At 37.5% G+C, this 23568-nt stretch overlaps 2 protein-coding genes across 7 annotated transcripts in view; one reads left to right on the plus strand and one right to left on the minus strand.

Annotated features, from left to right (window-relative positions):
* Positions 1-11397, minus strand: part of gabra6b (gamma-aminobutyric acid type A receptor subunit alpha6b) — a 40502-nt gene extending 29105 nt beyond the window's left edge. For 3 of the 6 annotated variants that reach the window (XM_073067264.1, XM_073067262.1, XM_073067258.1), the window contains exons 1-5: positions 2851-3370; positions 2545-2675; positions 2168-2235; positions 1442-1662; positions 1270-1352 (exon numbers count right to left, since the gene is read on the minus strand). In XM_073067264.1, coding sequence (XP_072923365.1) covers positions 1270-1352; positions 1442-1662; positions 2168-2235; positions 2545-2675; positions 2851-2981 — 634 coding nt within the window. In that variant the 5' untranslated portion in view covers positions 2982-3370. Of the gene's footprint in view, positions 1-1269; positions 1353-1441; positions 1663-2167; positions 2236-2544; positions 2676-2850; positions 3371-5055; positions 5460-8636; positions 8869-10307; positions 10382-11298 lie in introns of those variants that run through there. The other 3 variants (XM_073067259.1, XM_073067261.1, XM_073067260.1) reach the window with 3 other exon arrangements.
* LOC140739195 (gamma-aminobutyric acid receptor subunit beta-2) overlaps positions 10690-23568 on the plus strand; it is a 185969-nt gene continuing 173090 nt past the window's right edge. Inside the window, exons 1-3 of the mRNA XM_073067265.1 lie at positions 10690-11609; positions 11728-11819; positions 12486-12553. Of these exons, the coding sequence (XP_072923366.1) occupies positions 11533-11609; positions 11728-11819; positions 12486-12553 (237 nt within the window). The 5' untranslated portion in view covers positions 10690-11532. The remainder of the gene's footprint in view (positions 11610-11727; positions 11820-12485; positions 12554-23568) is intronic.

Below are 23568 nucleotides of genomic sequence, written 5' to 3' on the forward strand. Positions count from 1 at the left end.
CTCTGCAAACTGGTAACTTAGAGCTGCTGACTGACTTCCACCAATTTGTTTCTCCATCAATCTTAATGGAAAAGTAAATCAAGTTGGGTGCAAAAGATGCAAATTTATTATCACACAATTATACTACTACCCAAAGTGAGGTTCACCCATGCTATAGGTGTAAATATTCCACACCTTATTGTTCTTAGTTTGTTTACTTTCCTGGTTATATCAACAAAATTGAGTTCAGTGATTTTACAAAATATTGCATGAACAATTCGTTAAAAAGATTTTGTTTTGCATTGTATTTATGCTAAAGTGTGATGCTAAACTAAAAAAAAGATATTAGCCACGTTAGAAAATTATAATTATTTTTCACTTGAAACTCAAGTCTAGCCTTGATCTCAAATTTACACTGATAATTTTATGCTTCTGCAAAGTTCACATTGGTTTATATGAATCCCTCATGATTTTCTAATGAAAATGCAACCTTAGACAACATTAAGATATGCAAGATGTTAACATGGGAAGCAACTGACAGTGTACTTAAGGATGTAGTCTATGGTACTGGATGTAGCCAAATCATGTTCTGCTGAAACTTGCTTCTTAAAGTAATGCTCTTAGCAAAAAACTGTGAAAACATATATTGAAAAAATATATATTGCGTAATTCATTGAAATCTTGTTATTAGTTTGTAAAAAACAAAATTAATTTGCATTCACAGAGATACACACGGGTATCACAACACACTTTATGAATGATAAATTACTTATTACTCTAATTTAGAAATTGTGGCAGAAATTTATACATGACAAACTCTCACAAACACCAGTGTGATAATTATCAAGTAATCTGTTAATGGTGATAAATAAACATTGGACAGGGCACAAATGATAAAATCTATTTTAATTCTGAATAGCACTAAACTAAGGGATATAGTACATTCAATTGCAAGTAGATTTACATTTTGCAGAGCACCAAGCATCAACTGAAATTAAATACTTTAGCCTCTTAATTCATATTTTAACCAATAACTTCTGACTCATAAGGCAATGTCAGGGCTGATTCTCTAACACCAAGACTTTTTCATACTGATTTCGAATTTGTAATCTGCAATTTGCCATTTTTTGTGAGTAGACTTTGACACTTCCTAAAATCAGTACAATGATGGCCTTACAAGATTTTAAGTTTCTCAAAATCCTTGTATATTTATTCAAGCTCTGTTGATCTAACGCCTCGGCTCCTTAACTATATATGTAAAAACTTCACATAGCCATGAACATAACTTACAACTGCCGAACTTCAAGGGACACGCATGTCCGTCCATTGGGAAGTTCACCAATCTCATAGGACACGCAGCATTTATGGTGAGTCTATTATTAGAAGAGAAAAGGTTTATTTAAGGTTATTATTAAGTGTAAAATGGGGCAATGCAATGCCTCACCAAACTATTATGGCTAACCTCATTGTGTAAAGTACTGTGCCGTTTTGCATGATCCTGAAAAGCTTGTTGGGAGTAGTCATGTTGTGAGCAATAGATTTTTTTCCATTTCTGAAAAAAGTATCCGGAGTCCAAATCTTACTGACCATTAAATTATTCAGTCTAAGGATTTCAATGGGCCCTTCAAATTCCAACCTTTTGTCAATCCAAGTTTGACGAAAGAAGACATCCATGGTATATTCCTGTAAAAGAATAATACAGTATTTAAAATAGCGCATTGCATCACTTTAACTGCAAGAAGCCAAAATAATCACTGTGTCTGATGTACATAATCCAAAATCTCTAATACCTACCGACACAAAGCTACAACAGCTCAATGGATTATCCAGTGTCAGTATCCGCTCTAAAAAAAAACTTTCTCGTGATTTGACATGTTTAGTTATTTACTTGGCTTCCTTAAGAATGGAAAGCTTTGTTTTTTAACAATTGCAGTATTTTGTATAACGCTTATTGTTGGAAACAGAAAAGATGATCACTGATACTTTTAGCGGCAGGATAGTCAAACAGATTAAAGAGAATAATCTTCTCGAATAATATTCTCCCGAGATGCCAAAATAATAAAAGCGATAACAATGTGTCCGCCGTCAGTAAAATTGGAGGCGGGTGTTGCTGAGCAATTCTGGTTTGTGTTTTTCTTTGGTAGAGTAAATATTAGTAATATTGTATCGACCATTGTAAGTATCATACCATTTCAACGTCAGATACAGGACCAAAACTTGTCACATATATGTCGGTTTTCACTTCAGTGACAGGACCTAGAAAAGATCAAACCATATGTAAACGACTGTTGGCTGTTCATGGGAATACACCGGTTATTCAACTGTCACATGGAAAGAACCAAAAAAGCCCTCAAAGTTTGAGCAACAATGTTTTACAAATGGTAATGCATTCTAAAATTACTTTAAAATACAGAAATATTAATACGAGCACGTGACTGATGAATTTAAATATTTACGATTGGCTAGTCTTCATATTATATCAACTGAGAAGTACGTCATACGAGGCTGCGAAAAGGTTTGAATTTATTGCTAGACGAATGGTTATGTAGAAAACCTATTGCTTACCTCCAAACCCGGGACGTAGCCTGTTGTCATATCCATCAAGAAGTCTATCGAGAATACGTGTGATGTTTTCTGAATGTATTCTTACTTCATTGTCATGATCAGAAGACTTTTTTCCGAGCGTCTCTCCTATACTGTAAATACAAAATTAATATTGAGGTCAAGGACGACTTTAGCAATGTAAGTGTGTTTATTATGCACTTGCGGTAGTCAACTCAAATATGACGTATTTTTAAAATATATATATTAAATTCAACAAAATACGTAATTGCCTAACTTATCAGAGAAATGTAAATAAGACGGACTCACCAAAACAGTGCTGTGCAATAGACAAAGATCAGTAAACCCACACGGTTGGTGGACATTGCAACCACAGTTCCCATGTCAGCAGTAACCATTTGCATGTCCCATATTCTAAGCCTCTTCACTTTTGCCGTCATTGTGCCATTTCAGGAAGAATAAAAGAAACGATTAAAACCACTTTAGTACCTCAACGTTGAGCCCTTTACGTTCGAAGGAGACAATTTTCCACTCTCCTTTTATTTCTCCGCTGCTGTCTGGGCTCAACTGAATGCCTCAGTTTAAAACTAAAGAGTTTAACAGCCGGTACGGGATGGCGAGCATTGACAATAATCGAATAAGGCATCATGGGAGATTAAAAACAAGAAATCCACTGATACTTTTGGCAGGAATTAGCGAGGAGCCGTCAGGAATCCTGGCATGACACGGACAGCCAGCCGAGAGTGATTGCATTACAAATTACAACACTTCTTCTGTTACTATACCTATTTAAAAATTCTATTGATATCCTTCTCGTAATGTATCAGTGTTTTGCATTGCCAGCTTCTGAATCAAACTGAGATTTATCACAACGTTTCACTTGATTTTTCTCTCTCGCTCAGCCTTAGCGCTCCGCCGCCCCGCCCCAAGAAATGTGTGACGGGTTGAGAGATTTAGGTGACATTGTTAGTTCTTTATTTTTTATAATCTAGGTAATCAGAATTAGGAGGGGTAACATTAGCGATTGCTTATCATATAGCGGAATCCTCGCACTCAACAGTGTTCTCTAAACCTGTTGGTAAGCATTCAAAATGTTGCTGGCGCTTAATTTCCCAATTGAACTTATAAATAGGCATTTTTAATACACAATTGCTACTAAGCGCACATGTTCAATCATTCACTTGTGCTACTTCAACAGACCTCTTTGTTACCAAGGTAGGTTGCTTTATTAATGTTTTCATGTTGATAGGCTAATGAGGTTGGATGCAGGAGATGGTTTGTGTTGACCTTAAATATCACAGGTCAGTTCACTGGCTGGTTTCTCCGCTATGAATTAAATGCAGTGCTATGAATATACAATTAACCATTCAATGCGTTTGGGGAGGTACTAGTCAACAAATGGAAGAAAACTGTTGAGTGGCGTGGGAGCAGAGAGGGATCTTGGAGGGTACCGTCAGATGCTGAAAGGTAAGACAGTTCAATAAGACCATTAAAAGGTATTCAGTGTTCTTTCCTTATTCGTCTGGGCATAAAATGTAAGAGTAGAGAAGATAGTTTGGAATTATGTTCTGACATGACTTATTTCTTCACATAGTTCTGGCCACATTATCACCAAGAGATGATTGCACTAAGGGAGGTACAGGGAGATTTAGGAAGATAATTTGCAAGACTTACAAAATTGAGGTGATGGGGACAATATCAAAAAGGCTGCAATAAAAATAGAAAGTGCCAGAAATGCTCAGCAAGTCTGATAATACCTGAAGAAGGAAGAACAGAATTAATGTTTCAAATCTGACAAAAGGTCTTTTGACTTTCATCATTAGATATTTATCTTTACCAGAAGGCCTGCGGAGCACTTCCAGGATTTTCTGATTTTATTTCACATTTCCAGCATCTGTAGAGCTTTGCATAGATTCGGGTTGTACTCTTTGGAACAAAAGCAAAAGAAGGCTTTAAAGGGCCTAGAGGGGGGTAAATGGGAATAACTAACAAATATATAAATGTTTCTAGCTACCAGTCAAAATTCTGGGACATAGAATTCATCATTAAAACAAAAGGCGTATAATCACCTGAGGATGATGCTCTGGAAGTCATTGGTTCAAAGGGTGTAAAATTCTGACATCTATATAATACTTAAAAATGGGTGTACTATTGAAGAATCTTGTTCACTAGGGCTGCATAAGTAGTGCTTGAACGTGGGATTAGGTTTTTTCTGGCACCATCATGATGAGTTGAATGGCCCCTGTCGTAAATTTTCTGATTCCAAGATTAACACTAATACAATATGCGATTCCGGAATTCACCACCTTCTAATAAACTTGAAACAACACTTTAATCCTAATTTATATTGATTGTAAGTAACGTATTTAATATATTGATATGGATTAATAGTTCATGAGTAATATATATAGTTATTCCACACCTTTTCCCTTCCCTGTCTCTATTGCCATTACCAACATTACATGTGGAGCATACATATATGAAGCAAAGATATAACAATTGATAAAATCGTACATCTTTCCACAGCTGCGTAGGCGTCAATGTCAACTTGAACCTCGATCAATTTGCCATAATCTTCTGGATATTTGTGGACATTTTAAATGATCTCCCAAGTTCTACGTTAGTTTTTTTCCTCCTGGTTGCTGGTATAAATACTGCATTCTCATGGACAAACAATAATCCAGGAAGTGTTCATGATTACCGATTTTTACATATTTTATCGCAGTAGCCTTGAAGAACAGGACAACCAATCCACGATATATTCTGTTGTGCCTTCTCTGACGTGATGGTATTCAGTATGGTAGTCATGGTTACTCTAAGTTTGTCTTCCTTTGAAGTAACAATAGTTGACGTTCTTGATCTTACACTTGTTTTAAACGCATACAGATATTTCAGTGTGTTGGCCACGAACAGTATATCTGTAAAAAAAAACAAAAGCTAGAACTTTATTAAAGTTATTTATTAATCTCTTTTTATCCTATAGGTCTATGCTGTGGTTTATTAGTTGGTAAGCCAGACCATAACTTGCCAGAATATTTTAGTACTGATCCTTCATGTTTAATATTCATCAATGCTATAAATTCAACACAATACAAGACAAGTGCTGTTGAATCAAAGGTCTGAAAGTTTGCACATGGAACTTTTTTATTTTCAACCTGCCTTTAAAGATTGCTGCACAGACCAACTCTAACCTTGAAAACTACTTTTAAAAACAGTAACCATTTCAATATTTAATACTCATGCTGACTGAAAAGCCTATATAAGAAATAACACTACTATTATTCTGAATGTTAACAGACCTCCACTGTAGTTTTTCAGGTAAATTTTATGCTGAGATTGTGATGCAAAAAGAAAGCATTTGCATTTGTATGTGAATTCCGTAAAACAGGCATCTTCAGATTTTCTCTTGTTCATAAATGAAAATAAACTGGCCAATGAGCACCAGTTATAGGATAAACCCCAGACTGAAATAATCTTTAACAGACAGATTTTTTATGCAACACAGACTATATTCAATGTTTTGTACTACAAAGGTAGGTGTATTGATATTAACTGATGTGTGAATGGAATTGGGTTAGTTGAAGTGGTGCAGAGATCAACTAAAGATATGCTCACTGTATATGTTCTGTTCCACTGATAATGGAGAAGTCTTCCATAACCAACACCATCACAGTAACCAGCAATAATGCTGGAATCTACTTCATCATTCAACTATTGGTACCTCAATTCCCTTTACCTGACTTTGTTCAACAATCAACACCCCTAATAGACAAAAATAAAACTCTTGATATTGTCAACTGACCCAGTTTTATAGATCTGAGCTTAATATAATTTTTCATCAAAAATATCAAAGAAGATTGTATAAAACTGGATATCGATATACATGTGATACATGATCCATGTATCATGTATAATGATACCATGTATAATGATAGAAAAGAGTTGAGATGCTAAATGCCCTACTCTTAATCTATTTTACAATTATCTCATCCTTCTAACACGTCTTTAAATCTCATTAATATTAGCACTATACAATATATAACATCAAAAAATCTTCTGGAGTTCGACTTATTATATGATTAACAATAAACTGGTCTATCAATTTACCTCTTCATGGCCCTTGCACTTTGTCTATCTGCTTTGCACTTTCTCTGTAACTGTACCACTATATTCTGCATTTTTAATTTTTTTATTTTTGGACTGCCTCAATGTACTCATATGAAATAATCTTTCTGGCTGGAAAGCAAATTTCAGGTTGTCTATTATATACATTCTCTGTTATTAAATGGAACTATTGAACTAAACAAAACTCTGTTTTCTTGCCACATAACAATAATAAACATACACCAATGTCCAAAACTAATCTTCCTCACTTTTATTTTTAGTTTCTCCTGTATTAAATCTACATTCCATTAGCTTCTATTAAATACAGTTTTTCACTCACATTTAATGATCTCTGTAGAGGACACAATTGCTCCCACATAATACCTAGACTCTCACTAATCAAATTAAAACATTTATATTTGTCATTCTATAAAATGTGATGTAATTATAATTCCTTACAATGAATTTATTATGCTGTAATTTTGATCAGTCTCCTAATCACCATTCTTTTCAACTTGGTTCTATCTTTTAAAATAACTACTTTCTCTGTTTAGTGTGACCTGCAAAATTGGATATATGTATAGAAAAAACAGTTACCCCAACAGAGATGCTGTTGCAGTATTACACATCCTACTAAAAAAAATAGAACATTGGCTTTATACCAACTTTCTGCCAATTCTAAAAGTATACTAAAACACATAATTGTCTCTTCTTTAATGTTATTTTATAATCTCTAGTACTATGCAAAAGATGCATGAATAGAACCCATATGCCACCAGCATTTTACAAAAATCAGTTCTACTTTCCAGGTTTGCAAACATTTGAAGGCAACAATGCTTTTTGCTCACTTTCAGGTAGAAGAAAATGGGTTTTTTTCACTGAAGCTGTTGACCCCATTATTTTCTTCCAACAATATACACCACTAGCTTTTTAGTTCAGACTATACTTGTCTAGGTTCCATTTGAATTCTCCAGTGGCCCCATATAATAAAATAATTAGTTTATCTTCAAATGTCTACACATATACCTCTGGTGTACCCCCAGCATATATGCAAACAAGGTCCCTCCTACTTTTTCTTATCTACATGCTGCCGCTATGCTGTCTCAAGACATTTCACAAAGGTTAGCCTGGAGATGAAAGAATTTACAAACTTGATTAGTACATTTTTGCTTTAGATCACATAATTTAATGATAATAAATTTCCAATTACTTCCAAGTTAAAAGTTTGGCACTGTAATTTCTCATGAGTCAAATAAGGGGAAAAAGCATATGATAAAAAAATTGGAGCAGGAGCAGACCTCACCATGCCTTACTTATGCTCAGCAGTGCCTTTGATTTCCATAAGACCTATATCATCTCTTCTGCTTAAAATATTTAATGACTCAGCCACTACACCTCTTTGGCATAAAGAATTAAACTGAATTTGTTTGACTCCTTCATTAAACACATTTATATTGTGTTAAAGCATTTATTAGGTCTGCACATCTGTCATTTGTTTGTAATAATGAAGCAAAGGTTGACTGATTTAAATCTCAGTGACCCATTTTGCACAAGTCTGCAGCTTTCAAGCCTTTAGTGACCAGAATGAAATGACAAATTCACTAAATTATTAATAGAACCCATATTACAAATTGCGTTCTACTTTACAGGTTTGTAAACTTTTAAAAACAACAATGCATTTTGCTCATTTTCACATAGAAGGAAAATTTTATTAATGTTGCTGATAACATTATCCCCTTCCAACAACCTACACCATGAACTTGTTGCTTCGGATTTTGCTTGCATTATTCAACGTTTAGCTACCCAGTGGCATCATATAAACATAATAAATGGTTTCTCTTGCAAAGTCTTCACATATACCTCTGAGGTCCCCCAAACATTCATATATTAGGTCCCTCTTATTTTTCTATCTACATGCTATCTTCTCCAGTATTACCTTAAAATATAAAAGTTACTGAATATATGGTGAGCAAGAACACATTCCATCTTACCAATTTATTGATTATCCATTGTTTCCACGATTGCTTTGCTGATGTCCAGTAATAAAGACTTCCAAAAAAAAAGTTTGGTTTTTGGTCCATGGAACCAAATCAAACATTATATTTGGTAACTGCATCAGATTGTCTTTAAATAAGTTTTGAACCATTCATTTGTGACATCAGGAATTTTGCTTATTTCCACCACCATTATCTTGTCTGTTGTTAAAAAATCTATTCATCCTTTGTGATTCCTATACAATCTCCATTGGCCTCTCTGGTACCTCTGTTGACAACCTCAAGATCAAGAACTCAGTTGTCCACATTCTAACTTATAACAAGATCATTCATCTCTCACCCTTTACTAAACAAGCCACACTGAATCCCAGGTAAGCTATATATTAAAATTCTTACACTTGTTTTTAATATTCTTTATGGCTTTGCCTCTCCTTATTTCCAAAATATTCACCATCCCAATACACCCAAAGTAATTGTGCACTTCTAATTTTATTTTCTGGACCCTCACCAAAATTGAACGATTTCGGGTGTCATTGCCTTGTACTATAATTTTGTTCATAAGCCTCTCTTCTCTTTCCTCTTTAAAATGATTCTAAAAACTCCTTTAGACCAACTTTCGATCAATTGATCTAAGAGTCAATTGCGTAATTCGGTTTGAAATGCATTTGACATCACTCGGAGCTTCAGTTTTTGCCACCCAGAGCACATATCATATAAAATATATTGATATGTTGTTGGTTAGACTATGTCCTGAACCAGCATCTAAAAGTAGCAGCAGGCCGATTGTGTTACAATGTTTTGTTCATATACGCAAACCTGTAATGTTACCTTGATACTTCCACATCTTTGGCTAATTCTTCCTTACCTATCCAAAATTAAATGATTCGGATCCTAAAACCTTCCATAACTTTTCATCTCATTTATTGCAGGCTAAACTGTCGATATGAATTGTTTTGATTATTCAACAATCTATGACTGGCAAGATAACAGCCGGTAAATTGTCCTTATTGGTCGATTAGTTGTTAATATCAACTATTGATGATTTTAATTTTTTAATATGAAGCAGTCGGAAGTCTTCAACTTAAATAACGAATTACGGGATTTGTGAATGTTTAACTCATCCTAAACAAAAATGAAAATGTATCGGGTATAAACTAAAATACGACCCTCTCTGTTTGTTGGCGATACTAACACATCATCTCTGAAATAACATTACAGAAGCAATAAACAACTCTCGATGGCTGTAAACAGGTACAAAACTGCACAAACAACACGCAACTTGTCCTGCATTAAATACTCCTGTTTTGTACTTTGCCTTGTAGACAGCCATTTAAGTTAGATAAATGGGACAACTTCCATCAATGTAGACTGAATGTTTCTATTTTACAATCTGAAAATCGGAAGACAGAACTGAAGGCTAGTGCGTTCATCGCTTTAATTTGATCATTTACATCTCCTTGCGGATTATTTGTAACTGAATAGTAAAATTCAGCATCTAAGGCTCCGAGAGCTTCTCCGTGCAGGTTACTCACAGCACAAACAGCGAATCAAACCATTTGATTTACCTCTCCCGTTTGAAATGTGGGGGTAAAGTAAACAAGCTGCATTAAAAATATTGACATTTTTTGAGAACGAAATAAAAACCCAAGCACATATAAAACGACGCACGTTTCCGATTGAAATCTTTTAACACATGCATCAGCGATTTGTGTCACATTAGAGCACCGACACCAGGATATATATATATATATATATATATATATATTTAAAGTAAAACAGAGACGCTGCACTCTCGTGGATTTCTGTAAATATCAGTGGGGAAAGCAGGGTGGCGAGGCGAACATTTGATCCGTTCGCTGTGGCGAGCGGCGAGGAGCCGGGATCCCCCTTTTCCCGCCTCGAAGCCGGTCTCACGTGACCCGGCGTCCGTTAGTCGAGCGAGCTGAAGCCGGGGGGCTCGAGCCGGCGCGCGGGAGGGAGCGGCGGCCAACGGCCTGCGGCTCGCTCGCGTCCCCAAGCGCGCGCGCGCGCGCAGACTGGGAAATGTGTTAAAATACAACCCGAGCCAGCTTTTCTGTTTTGTTATCCCTTCTCCTCCACCAACAAAAAAAACATCACACACACACAAGCAGAGCGAGGATAGGGAGAGGCGATGGACGTGTGCCTGCGTGCTCACGAATATTAATATGGAGCAAGGCGGAAGCTGGCAGACTCCCATCTCTGCGATTTTCTGCTTTTTTTTTCAAAGGAAGCCGTGCGTAGTGCGTGTTTTAGCATCCTCCAGGTTTAAGCAAATTTCCTTTATATTGTTCTACCCCCACCTCCTCCCCTCCCCTCCCCACTGTGGGAATGACGATCCGCCTGTGAGGATAACGATCTGGAAGCAGCACCATGCGCCAAGATTTCTGGAAGAGACAAGCACACGGTGTCCTTCCACCCTGGCATTTTCAGATGCTCTAACAGGCAGCGTCTAAAGACAGGGTTAAAAGAAAACAAGGGGAGGGGGAAAAAAGGAGAAAACTGCGTTGCTCAATAGAACAGCCACAGACATCTTGTTTTTCTTCACTCCTCCTCCCCCTCTCTCTCTTTCTCTACCCTTCCTCCCTTCCTTCCTCCTCCCCCCCCCCATTTAGTTCTTTCCATTTTCTCTCCCTCTTACCCCTCTCCTCTGTTGCTGTTATATTTTTATTTAGCGGAGTGGAGCCGCTTTGCCCACATCCACGGGCTTTGATGTTGAGGAGCGAGTGAGAGAGTGTGCGCAGGCGCCCCCACCTTGGAATTACTGCACTGGTCAGAATAAGTTGGATCCTCTCTCTCTCTCTCTCTCCCTCTATCGCTGTCTTCGCTGGAAAAAAAAATAAGAGACCCCCGACATCATCCGCACAACTTAGGGATGCTGAGAGTCCGGAGAAGGGGCTACTTTAGGGCTTTGTCGTTCCCCTTGCTATTGGCGATGGTGTGTGCACAAAGGTAAGCCATGGTGTCCGAGGTCGGCACCTCTTCGTTTGCAGAATGGCACTTTACTCCAGGCATTTATTTTTTTCCTATAATTATGCCATTTACTGTTACATTTTGCTTTCTTATCCAGTGTCAAAGACCCCAGTAACATGTCATTGGTGAAGGAGACCGTTGATAGACTGTTGAAGGGCTATGATATCCGTTTGAGGCCAGATTTTGGAGGTAATTTGTGTTTTTTTTTGGTATTGATGTGATTCCCTGTTTGTTCCCCCCCACACACCTCACCCCTCCTCTCCCCTTGCATATTGACTGCCGTCTAACCCACCATAAGGATTTAAAAGTTAAATCATTGGGACACAAGTTGCTTGGGTTCCACGCAAGGTGTTTGGCTAGTGTCCCTTTCAGTGGGGCTACTCTCACCCTTGGTCAGGATCTGATGGCCAAACGTCAGCCTAAATAAGTTGTGCTGGTAGTTATTAAACCGGATTCCTCTGGTGGAGGGATTCAAAATAATCACGGAACAGCCGACGATTCGGTGCAAAGGTGAATCCGGACCGGTTCCCATTTGCACCTTCGATTTAATGAAGTTCAATGTCCAGTGCCACAATTTTAATTTCCTGCAACATTTCTGAAACATTCGGTGTTGTAAAGCAGAATATCAAATGCCGGTCACATACTGTAATGTTACATGGAAGCACTGCGTTTTGTGGATGTGCTTAATTGAAAGAAATGTGATTTAAACCAGTGCCTTGGGGGAAGGGGAGGACGGTGACCACGCTGCCTGGAGTCGGGTTGTAGATGCGTGTTTGTGTGTATATGTGTCATTTCTGATGTATTATCGAAGAGTTAAATAAATCAACGTTGCGGACGGTCTTGTTTTGTTTGCAGGTGATCCTGTGCTGGTTGGCATGAACATAGACATTGCCAGTATAGATATGGTTTCAGAAGTCAATATGGTGAGTACACCAGTCTCTTGCAGCAACTCTGAGACCTTTGGTCGTGGAATTAACGGGAGAAGTTTTCGTTCGATCGCGATAGTTTGGGTAGCCGCACGTTTGGACCACTCCATGGGCAACCAGCCACATTTCTTTGAAACAGTATTTGCCGGCTGCCAGCATCTGCCGTGCGTGTGTGATGAGTCTCAGGAACGGTGTTGGCAGTACCGGGCACGGGGGGCTGCCGAGGTGACCGTCCGTCCGGCTCTGGGCGACCTTTTTCCATGAATGGTGTTGGCCACGCCGGGCACCGTGAGCGGGCTGCCACCGTGAGGTGCTGAGGTGATTTTACGCGAACGGTGTAGACAGCAGCGGGCACCTTGAGCGGGGCGGCGGCGGCGGTGGCGGTGGCGGTGGCGGGATGGCGGGTGCGGGCTGCCATGGTGCTGAGGTGACCGCCGGGCTTCGGGCGACCTTTCCTCAAGGTGCCCACGTTCTGCCATCGAGCAATGGCGCCACCTGCTGGTCAGAGCGCGGGCGGCACCACTGCCCCTGCTCGCTACCTGCAGCTTTCTGAGCCTTCATCGCCGTAAATGTTTTTCTTTTAGGTGATCAATAAACGCAGTTACATAGAAGCCACTAGCTGTTATTGCAAAGGACAGTATAGAAGTATTACTTATGTTTGAATCTTGTATCTTTCGCTTTAATTCATTAGGTACTGCCAGTGTTCTGTTTTTGTTTTTGGAAGTTTGTAGATTGGTCTGTGCAGGAACGTGAGGCTGCTGGTTTGTCTGACCTGTATGGTTTCAATCAACTTAGTTGTGTTTAGGTGGTTTCCTCTGTATTGTAACAAACCTGAGGAATTTCGGCACGCGTTGTCATCTCAAGGTCACCATATGTGCAGATACAACTTCGTAAATGAGCTTACTTACTGACTTACGAGGGTGTGGAATAAGGTTGGCAAGGGTTCCCTTTTGCGTCAAATTCCCTCTGTAAATTATCTTATGTTGTTTGATCATTTTAGATGTATTACTCTTTAATAGATTAGTGGGGCTGGTAAGACAAGGGAAAAAAGCGAAGCTTGACTCATCCCGACTGACATCAGAAAACTGACCTAATTTCATTAACTTACCTGAAAACTTTAGGATCATTCTTTGATCTTGTCGGGAGCATGATAGAATTAAGTTTTTAAACAATATTTATTGTAAATTATAATTTTTGCATAAATATTCAACACGGGCAATTAAAGTATTTTATTACAGTTAATTGAAGTGTAGTTTAAAGTTTCATAATCAATTGTTAAGGATTATAAGTAGTGGTGATTTCGTTTACATTATCAACAACTGAAGATACTATTTGCAGAAAAACTTTTCAGTTTCAAATGACTTTTATGTAGGCCACTTTAATGTGACCTCTGGCACTGCCATCTAGTGTTGCAGTATTATGTATTTATACCATTAGCAGCAACTGATGAAGGGGGACAGTCAACAGGAAGAACAATTAAACTGGAGAATTTTCCAGCTTAATTTATTAAGTAGGTTGACTAAAGTTGAGGACCAGAATTTTGAATTAATTTAAGTGCTAAATATCTTGAAAACAGAATGAAATGACACTTGGATTTGACATGATTTTCCATTATATTTAATTTTATATTGGAAAAAATAGCCTGTGACTTTTTTTTTAATCTATTTTACTTAGCTAACAGTTATAAAGCTTTATTAGATGAAATATTTTTAATTCATTTTTTCATGTAACTTCATTCTACATAGAACTCCCAACAAATGTAATTAGTAATTACATAAGTCATTTTAATAGTAATTGTATGTCTTTGTACTGTACTACTGCATCAAAACAAATATCATATATAAGAGAGTGACAATAATTGTGACTGGGATTCTGATTAGCAAGAAAGAGTTAACATGCTTATTTGTTTGGAAATGAGTTATGAAACATGATCACAATTAGAAACTCAAGACATTATCAGCTTTTTCATTGATACTGCTTGGAATCTTTTAGATTTTTAGTGGTTACTTATGAGATACATAATAAATATTTTCAAATTGCCATTTTGAAAAACAATTATTTATTTATTGGGTACTTGAAATGTTTCTTACACAATCTTAAACAAAAAAGGGAATGTTTTGATTATTGACTCATTTGGGGAGGGGGAAATGTGAGCACACACATTTTATTGCTTTTTATTGAATACACTATTCTAGAATTTTCTGAGATAGTAAACTTATACTTTATTGAATATATGATTGTAGATACACTTGCTGATCAAGCCTCATGCAAAATAAATTAACCATCCACAGCAAGAGAAAAAAGGACAACTACATATGTACATATAGGTCCATTGAAAACGCTAAGAACTAAATGGAAAGGAAATCTTATTTGTGAGACTTGTCTTCATGTTGTTACCTTTTTTCACTCTGTACATACCGTGAGATTTTTGCCTTTAGTTTGACAATTTGCAGTGAGATAGCTGTACTTCTTTACTGACCTTTGTGTCATTATTCTGACATAGATAATGCATCCCAATATAATCTTGCATTAACATGCTAGATAACTAATTTATACCATAAGACATAGAAGTAGAATTAGATCATTCAGCCCATCGATTCTTCTCTGACATTCGGTTCTGGCTCTTTTATTTTCCTTCTCAATCCCATTCTCCTGCCTTCTCCCTATAACCTTTGACTCCCTTTCTAATCAAGAACCTATCAATCCAATGACTTGGCCTCCACAGCTAACTAGTAATGAATTTACAAATTCACTGCCCTGTGGTTAAAGAAATTCCTCTTTATCTCTATTCTGAAGGGACATCCTTCTATTCTGCAGCTGTGCCCTCTGGTCCTTGACTTTTCTATTATTGGAAACATACACTCCATGTGCACTGTAGTTATGCCTTTCAGTGCTCGGTAGGTTTCACTGATATCCCACTCATTCTTCTAAATTCTGGTCAGTATAGGTCAGAGCCATCAAATGTTACTGATACATTAAACCTTTCCTTCCCGGGATCATTGTCATAAACTTTCTCAGACCTTCCACAATGCCAGCACATTCTTTCTTAGATATGGGGCCCAAAACTGCTTACAATGCTCCAAATATGGTCTGATTAATACCTTTTAAAGCCTCAGCTTTATATACACATGAAAATTTGCAGATACTGGTGTGTGTTTCTCAGCTTTACATCCTTGATTTTATCTTCTAGACTTTTCAATATGTATGCTAAGACTGCATTTGCCTTCCTTACTACTGACTAATTAATTTTGAGTTAATTTTTTTGTGATTCCTTCAATAGAACTTCCAAATCCATTTCCACCTCCAATTTCTGGATTTGCTTGCTGTTTAGAAAATTGTCTACATCTTTACTTTTACCAAAATGCATGACAATACAATCAGAATCAGATTTATTACTCGCATATATCATGAAATTTGTGTTTTGCAGCAGCAGTGCAGTGCAATACAAATTTAAAAATATGAGTACAAGTTACTATGATAAGTACTACAAAAAGTGGGGTAGTGTTCATAGCCCACTCAGAAATCTGATGACTGAGGTGAAGAAGTTGTCCCTAAAGAGTTGAGTGTTTGTCTTCTCTAATGCTAGCAATGAGAAAAGGACATGTCTTGGATGATGATAGTCCTTAATTATGAATGCCAACTTCTTGAGACATCACCTATTGAAAATGGTCTGGATGGTGGGGAGGCTAATGCCCATAATGGAGCTGTCTAAGTTTACAACCCTCTGCAGCTTTGTCTGATTCTGTGCATTGGTACCTTCATACCAGATGTTAATGAGGCCTGTCAGAATGCTCTCCATGGTACACCTGTAGAAATTTGCTTTTGTGATGTACCAAATCTCCTCAAACTCTTAATAAAATATAGCTCCTGGCATCCCTTTTTTGTAATTGCATCAATATGTCAGAGATGTTAACCTCCAGGAACTTGAAGCTGCTCCCCCATTCCACTGCTGATTCCTAATTAAGGACGGGTATGTCTTCTCCCAACATCCCTTTCCTGAAGTCCACAATTAGTTCCTCACTGACAATGAGTTTAAGGTTGTTGTTGTGACTCCACTCAACCAGCCAGCCAGTGGATTCCACTATCCCTAAACTGTATTACATCTAACAACACTTCTTTGTCCATTCTCTTAATCTGTCCAAGTCTTCTGCAGACCACCTGCTTTCTCAGCACTGCTTGCCACTCTATTATCTTTCTATCATTCTCAAATTTGGCCACAAAGCCACTCAATCCATTCAGCAGTATTTCACATATACAGTATATTAATTAAGCTGATGTACTTGTATACAGGCAAAAGTGCATGTCTGCTCCAATTTATGTTTTGGTTCAAGAACATGATGCTTTTATTTCTCAGAATACTACTTGTCTTTTTTTGGGCTGTGATATACCAAGGCATGCAAAAGTTTGGGCACAACTGGTCAAAATTTCTGTTACTGTGAATAGCTAAGTGAGTAAAAGATGAACTGATCTCCAAAAGTCATAAAGTTAAAGATGAAACATCCTTTTCAACTTTTTAAGCAAGATTAGTGCATTGTTTTTGTTTTGTACAATTTTAGAGTGGAAAAAAAGGAAAGGAGCACCATGCAAAAGTTTGGGCACCCCAAGAGATTTGAGCTCTCAGGTAATTTCTACCAAGGTCTCAGGTCTTAATTAGCTTGTTAAGGCTATGGCTTGTTCACAGTCAGCATTAGGAAAGGCCAGGTGTTGCAAATTTCAAAGCTTTACTAACACCCTGACTCCTCAAACCTTGCCCCAACAATCAGCAGCCATGGGCTCCTCTAAGCAGGTGCCTAGCACTCTGCAAATTAAAATAAATGATGCCCACAAAGCAGAAGGCTATAAGAAGATAGCGGTGTTTTCAGGTAGCCGTTTACTCAGTTCGTAATGTAATTAAGAAATGGCAGTTAACAGGAACGGTGGAGGTCAAGTTGAGGTCTCGAAGATCAAGAAAACTTTCTAAGAGAACTGCTCATAGGATTGCTAGAAAGGCAAATCAAAAGCCCATTTTGACTGCAAAAGACCTTCAGGAAGATTTAGCAGACTCTGGAGTGATGGTACACTGTTCTACTGTGCAGCGACACCTGCACAAATATGACCTTCATGGAAGAGTCATCAGAAGAAAACCTTTCCTGCATCCTCACCACAAAATTCAGCATCAGAAGCTTGCAAAGGAACATCTAAACAAGCCTGATGCAGTTTGGAAACAAGTCCTGTGGAGTGATGAAGTTAAAATAGAATTTTTTGGCCGCAGTGAGCAAAGGTATGTTTGGAGAAAAAAGGGTGCAGAATTTAATGAAAAGAACACCTCTCCAACTGTTAAGTACGGGGGTGGATCGATCATGCTTTGGGCTTGTGTTGTAGCCAGTGGCACGGAGAACATTTCACTGGTAGAGGGAAGAATGAATTAAATAAAATACCAGCAAATTCTGGAAGCAAACATCACACCTTATGTAAAGAGGCTGAAGATGAAAAGAGGATGGCTTCTACAACAGGATAATGATCCTAAACACACCTCATAATCCACAATGGACTACCTCAAGAGGCGCAAGCTGAAGGTTTTGCCATGGTCTTCACAGTTCCCTGACCTAAACATCATTGAAAATCTGTGGATAGACCTCAAAAAGCAGTGCATTCAAGACGGCCCAAGAATCTCACAGAACTAAAAGCCTTTTGCAAGGAAGAATGGGTGAAAATCCTTCAAACAAGAATTGAAAGATTTTTAGCTGGCTACGGACAACGTTTACGAGCTGTGATACTTACCAAAGGGGGTGTTACTCAGTACTGACCACGCAGGATGTCCAAATTTTTGCTTCGGACCCTTTTCCTTTATTGTTACTTTGAAACTATAAAAGATGGAAATAAAGAAGTAATCTTGCCTAAAATATTAAAGAAATGTGTCATCTTTAATTTTATGCCTTTTGGAAATCAGGTCATCTTTTACTCGCTTAGCTATCCACAGTAACAGAAATTTTGACAAGGGGTGCCCAAACTTTTGCATGCCACTGTAGCAATGTTTTCATCTTTTATAAAACAATTTTTTTTTTCCATGCCAAAAGGTTTTTTTGTCCATTGCCTATCAAGTGTTAATAAGAATTACAGAAGAAATGAATTTGTGTAGATTCTTGACCACTGAAAACTCAACTTTTGATATGACACACCATTTACTTCCAGGAGTGAAAGCCTTTTTTCCCATTTTTTCATGTATTACAAAGCTTGCTTCCATGATCTTTGGAGGAAAAAGATATTACAACACAAAACCAGAAATGCAATAGCCCTTGGGAAGTAAATCTATTAGCAAATCAGAAAAGAACACCAACATAAAACAAAATTCTGGAATTAAGCAATAAGGCCTTTGAAGTTGGCCATTTAGCTGACAGCAAATAGGTGACCCATTTTACACCGTGCCAATTTTCTTTGAACAGAATGTGAAACAGACTGACAGTTTGCTGGAATCCATATCGTGCTTCCAGCAAGATTAATTTTTGTTTTTATCTAAAATGTTAATTTTCCTCTCCCCCCCCACCTTTCGAAAACATGTTTCTGATATTTTCTTTTTAACTTTGAATATCTTCTCACATAGAAAATTTAGTACAGTTTCTACATGTTTAATTTCTAAGGCATATAATTAAACCAGTATATGTCCTTGTATGATGTAACCAAGAAATAAAAATAGGGTATTCTGTTTTTATAATTTATAATTACATTAATTTAGTAACACTTTTTAACACAGCAACACTTCCATTAAAAGTATAAAAATACTCATAGAAATATTTCTTCCAAGTATTTTACAATGCATTGTATTTGTTAGTTGCAGAAATTTGATTTTTATATTTTACTGAAAGTGAACACTTTAACATGACTGAAGAAAATCAGATGAGTTCTTCTGTATTATCAATTGAAACCATTTCAGAAGTTATGGAAGTTTGGATAATGGCAACAAATGAATCCAGATCAGTAGGCCATAAGTATTTAGCTTTTCAGTTCCTTCATTTTTTCCCAATATTATGTTGTTGCTGATGTTAACTTCTTTAAAATCTTATTTCACTTTAAGGTTGTTTTTTGTTGTTTAGGTTGTTTTCTGGCAAAAAGGATGTGTGCTAAGTGGGAAGCTTTCAATAGTGAAATATTGAGAGTATACAGTTTGTATACTCTGGTTAGAATAAAAGGAAATGTTAACAGGTTTAAGGAACTAGGTTTTTGAGGGATATGTTGGCCGTCTGAAAGAAAAAGAGGAAGTGAATACCAGCAATAGGCAGCAAGGAACAGATTAAGCATTTGAGTCTAAGACATTTAAGAGAATACTTGAGAGGGAAATCAGGAGAGCTGAAAGCGGGCATGAGATTGCTCTGGCAGGTGAGGTAAAGGAGAATCCCAATGGCTTCTACTCATACATTAAGAGCAAAAGGATAGCAAGGGACAAAATTGGTCTGCTTGAAACTTACCATTGTTATCTATGCATGGAACCAAAAGAAATGAGGGAGATCTTAAATTGATCTTTTTTTCATCTATATTTACTCAAGAGATGGGAGCAGAGTACATAAACAGAGACAAAACAGTAGTGAAGTTATGGACCATATTCAGATTATGGAAGTGGAAGTACTTGCAGTTCTGAGGAAAATTAGAGTGGCTAAGTCCACAGGGCCTGCCAAGGTGTTTCCTAGGACCTTATTGGAGTCTGATGCAGGAATTGCAGGGGCTCTGGCAGAGATACTTAAAATGTTCTTAGTCATGGGTGAAGTGTTGAAGAACTGCAGGATAGCTAATGTTGTTTTGTTGTTCAATAAAGGCTCTAAGAATATGCCAGGAAATTATAGGCTGGTGAGACTGATGTCAGTAGTGGGTAAATTATTGGAAAGTATTCTAAGGGACAGGATATGAAAGTATTTGGATAGACAGGGCCTTTGATTATAAGATTAGTTAGACATGACCTGCCATGCATGTGGTTTGTGCGTGGTAGGTCATGTTTAACCTGTCTTATAGTGTTTTTTTTGAAGAAGTTACCAGGAAAGTTGATGAAGGAATGGCAATAGACATTGTCTGCATGGACCTCAGCAAAACCTTTGACAAAGTCTGCATTGAGGCTGGTGCAGAAGGTTCAGTCACTTGGCATTTGGGATGAAGTAGTAAATTGGATTCAACATTGGCTTAATGGAAGAAGCCAGAGAATGATAGTAGATATTTGCTTCTGTGACTGGAGGCCTGTGATAAGTGATATGCAGGAGGGATTGGTACTAGATCTATTATTTGTCATATATAGTGGTATGCTGTATTGCTAAAATAACATAAAAATTAAAAAAATGATTTGAATGATAATGTGGTAAACTGGAAACATGATTATTTGGATGACATCAAGACTGGGGGCATAGTGGACAGTGAAGAAACCTGTCAAAGCTTGCAGTGAATCTGGACCAGGAAAAAAATGTGCTGAAAATGACAGATGGAATTTAATTCAGACAAATGTGAGGTGTTGTATGTTGGAAGAACAGAATTGGTCTTACACAGTGAATGGTAGGGCACTGAGGAGTGTAGCAGAACAAAGGCATCTGGAAATACAAATCCATAATTCCTTTAAAGTGGCGTCACAAGTAGATAGTGTTGTAAACAGTGATTTTGGCACATTGGTCTTCATAAATCAGAGTATTGAGTACAGGAGTTGGGATGCTATGATGAAGTTGTATATGATGTTGGTGAGGCCAAATTTGGAGTATTGTCTGCAGTTCTTGTCATATACCTACAGGAAACATATCTATAAGATTGAAAGAGTGCAGAGAAAAATTTACAAGGATGTTGCTGGGACTTGAGTGCCAGTGTTATATGGAAAGGTTGATTAGGTTAAGACTTTATCCATCGAGCATAGGAGAATAAGGAGAGATTTGATAGAGGTATACAAAATTATGAAGGATATAGATATAGTAAATGGAAGCAGGTGTTTTCCACTGAGTTTGGGTGAGACTAGAAATATAGATCATTGGTTAAGGATGAAAGCTGAAATGTTTTAGGGGGAACTTCTTCACTCAGAGAGCAGTGAAGTTGTGGAGCAATCTGCCAGTGGAAGTGGTGAATGCAGGTTAATTTTTTTCATTTAAGGAAAGCTTGAATAGGTACCTGGAAGGGAGGTGCATTGAAGGCTATGGTCTAAGTGCAGGTTGATAGAGCTAGACAGAAAAAGAGGTTGGCACAGGCTAGATGTGCCAAAGAGACTGTTTTTGTACTGTAGTGCTGTATAAGACTTCAGACTGCAGGTTTCCATCATTTCTACTGCTTGTCGAGGCCACCACAAAATATATACCAACACAAGATACTGCAAATGCTGGAATCTGGAACAGCACACAATGATGACAGAACTTACTGAGTCAGGCAGCATCTGTGGAGAGAAATAGCAAGTCCTTCCACAAAAGTTTCCAGTCTGTTGCCAGCTCAGATCAGAGATGAAAGCTGATTTTGTTCACTCTCTGTGATCTTCACTCCTCTCTCCAAGGCACCAGAGACTTTTGCTGTTCCACTGTTGGGTCAATTTAACTGCTGCCCCAAATAGACTGAAAAGATAGGGTATTGAATTTGAATTGACTTTACTACTTACATCCTTCACATACATGAGGAATAAAAATCTTTGCATTACGTCTTGGTCTAAGTGTGCAATGTGCAATCATAGTAATTTATAATAATTTATAATAAATAGAACAGTCAATGTAACAGAGTTATACTCAAATCAGCGTGAGTTAATCAGTCTGATGGCCTGGTGGAAGAAGCTGTCCCAGAGCCTGTTGGTCCTGCCTTTTGTGCTGTGGTACCATTTCTGGATGGTAGCAGCTAGAATAGATTGTGGTTGGGGTGACTTGGGTCCCCAATGATCCTACGAGCCCTTTTTACACACCTGTCTTTGTAAACATCCTGAATCATGGAAGTTTACAACTACAGATGCAATGGGCTGTCTGCACCACTCTGCAGAATCCTGCGATTAAGGGAGCTACAGTTCCCATACCAGGCAGTGATGCAGCCAGTCAGGATGCTCTCAATTGTGCCCTGTAGAAATCGGGATGAGAGTTGATTTTGCTTGTTCTCTGTGGTGGCCATCTCCATGCCACAGAAATTATGAAGACTGCCCCAGCTGCTGTGCTCTGTGCTCTGTAATATGATGAACTGATAAGCAAGGCTTTGGGCATAGTCTGGGCTGCTTCAGGGTTCAGATCTGAGGACTCTGTTTTGGTTTGGAATGCTGCTGTTGTTCACTTCAATTGCTTGCATGATTTTTTAAAAACTTTCTTTTCTCTTGTGCATTGAGTGTTGGTCTTTTATTTTCGTTCCTTTTTTCTTTAATTGGGTTCTTTTGGGTTTCTTGCTTTGTGGCTACATGTGAGCAAGCAAATCTCAAGTTGTATAATTTATACATTCTTTGATAATAAATGAATCTTGAAGATATTTGCAACTTTGCTAATCTGAATGAAGAATCAATTGTGATGTTAGAATCTTAAGATGTATGAACTATAAAATGGTTACATGGCTTGCACTGTACAGTTTAAATCTTTTTCGTTATGAATAACACTGCTAATGTTCTTTATAATTAAGAAATCAGAATAGTGGCGTAAGTCTGATGGCACATTTTGAAAATTGAATTTTCTATTGGAAGTATTTTTACAATGATTTTGTAAATTTGACTGATAAAAGTATAAGATTAGCATTCTGTGTGCTCACGCTGTATTGGTATTCATTTTGAGATGACTGTACAGAGATGAGATCTAAGTTGTATGCTATTCCAGTGTGTAACAAATGTTGAATTTTAGGTACCTGGTGCTGAATATGCAGGAGGTTGTTACAATGTTGATCAGTAATTCACCTCAAACTTCCATCACACTTACATAGGTTTATTGTTTCTCTGAATATACTTAGAGGATTAGAGTTTCATTCTTCAAAGCTGGAAAATTTGATTATGAAATGTACACTTTATACATTTCCTTACCTGCCTATTTCATTTTATGAAATGAAATATAGTACAGACCTGGATCATATAAAGT

This window comes from Hemitrygon akajei, chromosome 15 (genome assembly GCF_048418815.1).
Source record: "Hemitrygon akajei chromosome 15, sHemAka1.3, whole genome shotgun sequence".
Lineage (NCBI taxonomy): Eukaryota > Metazoa > Chordata > Chondrichthyes > Myliobatiformes > Dasyatidae > Hemitrygon > Hemitrygon akajei.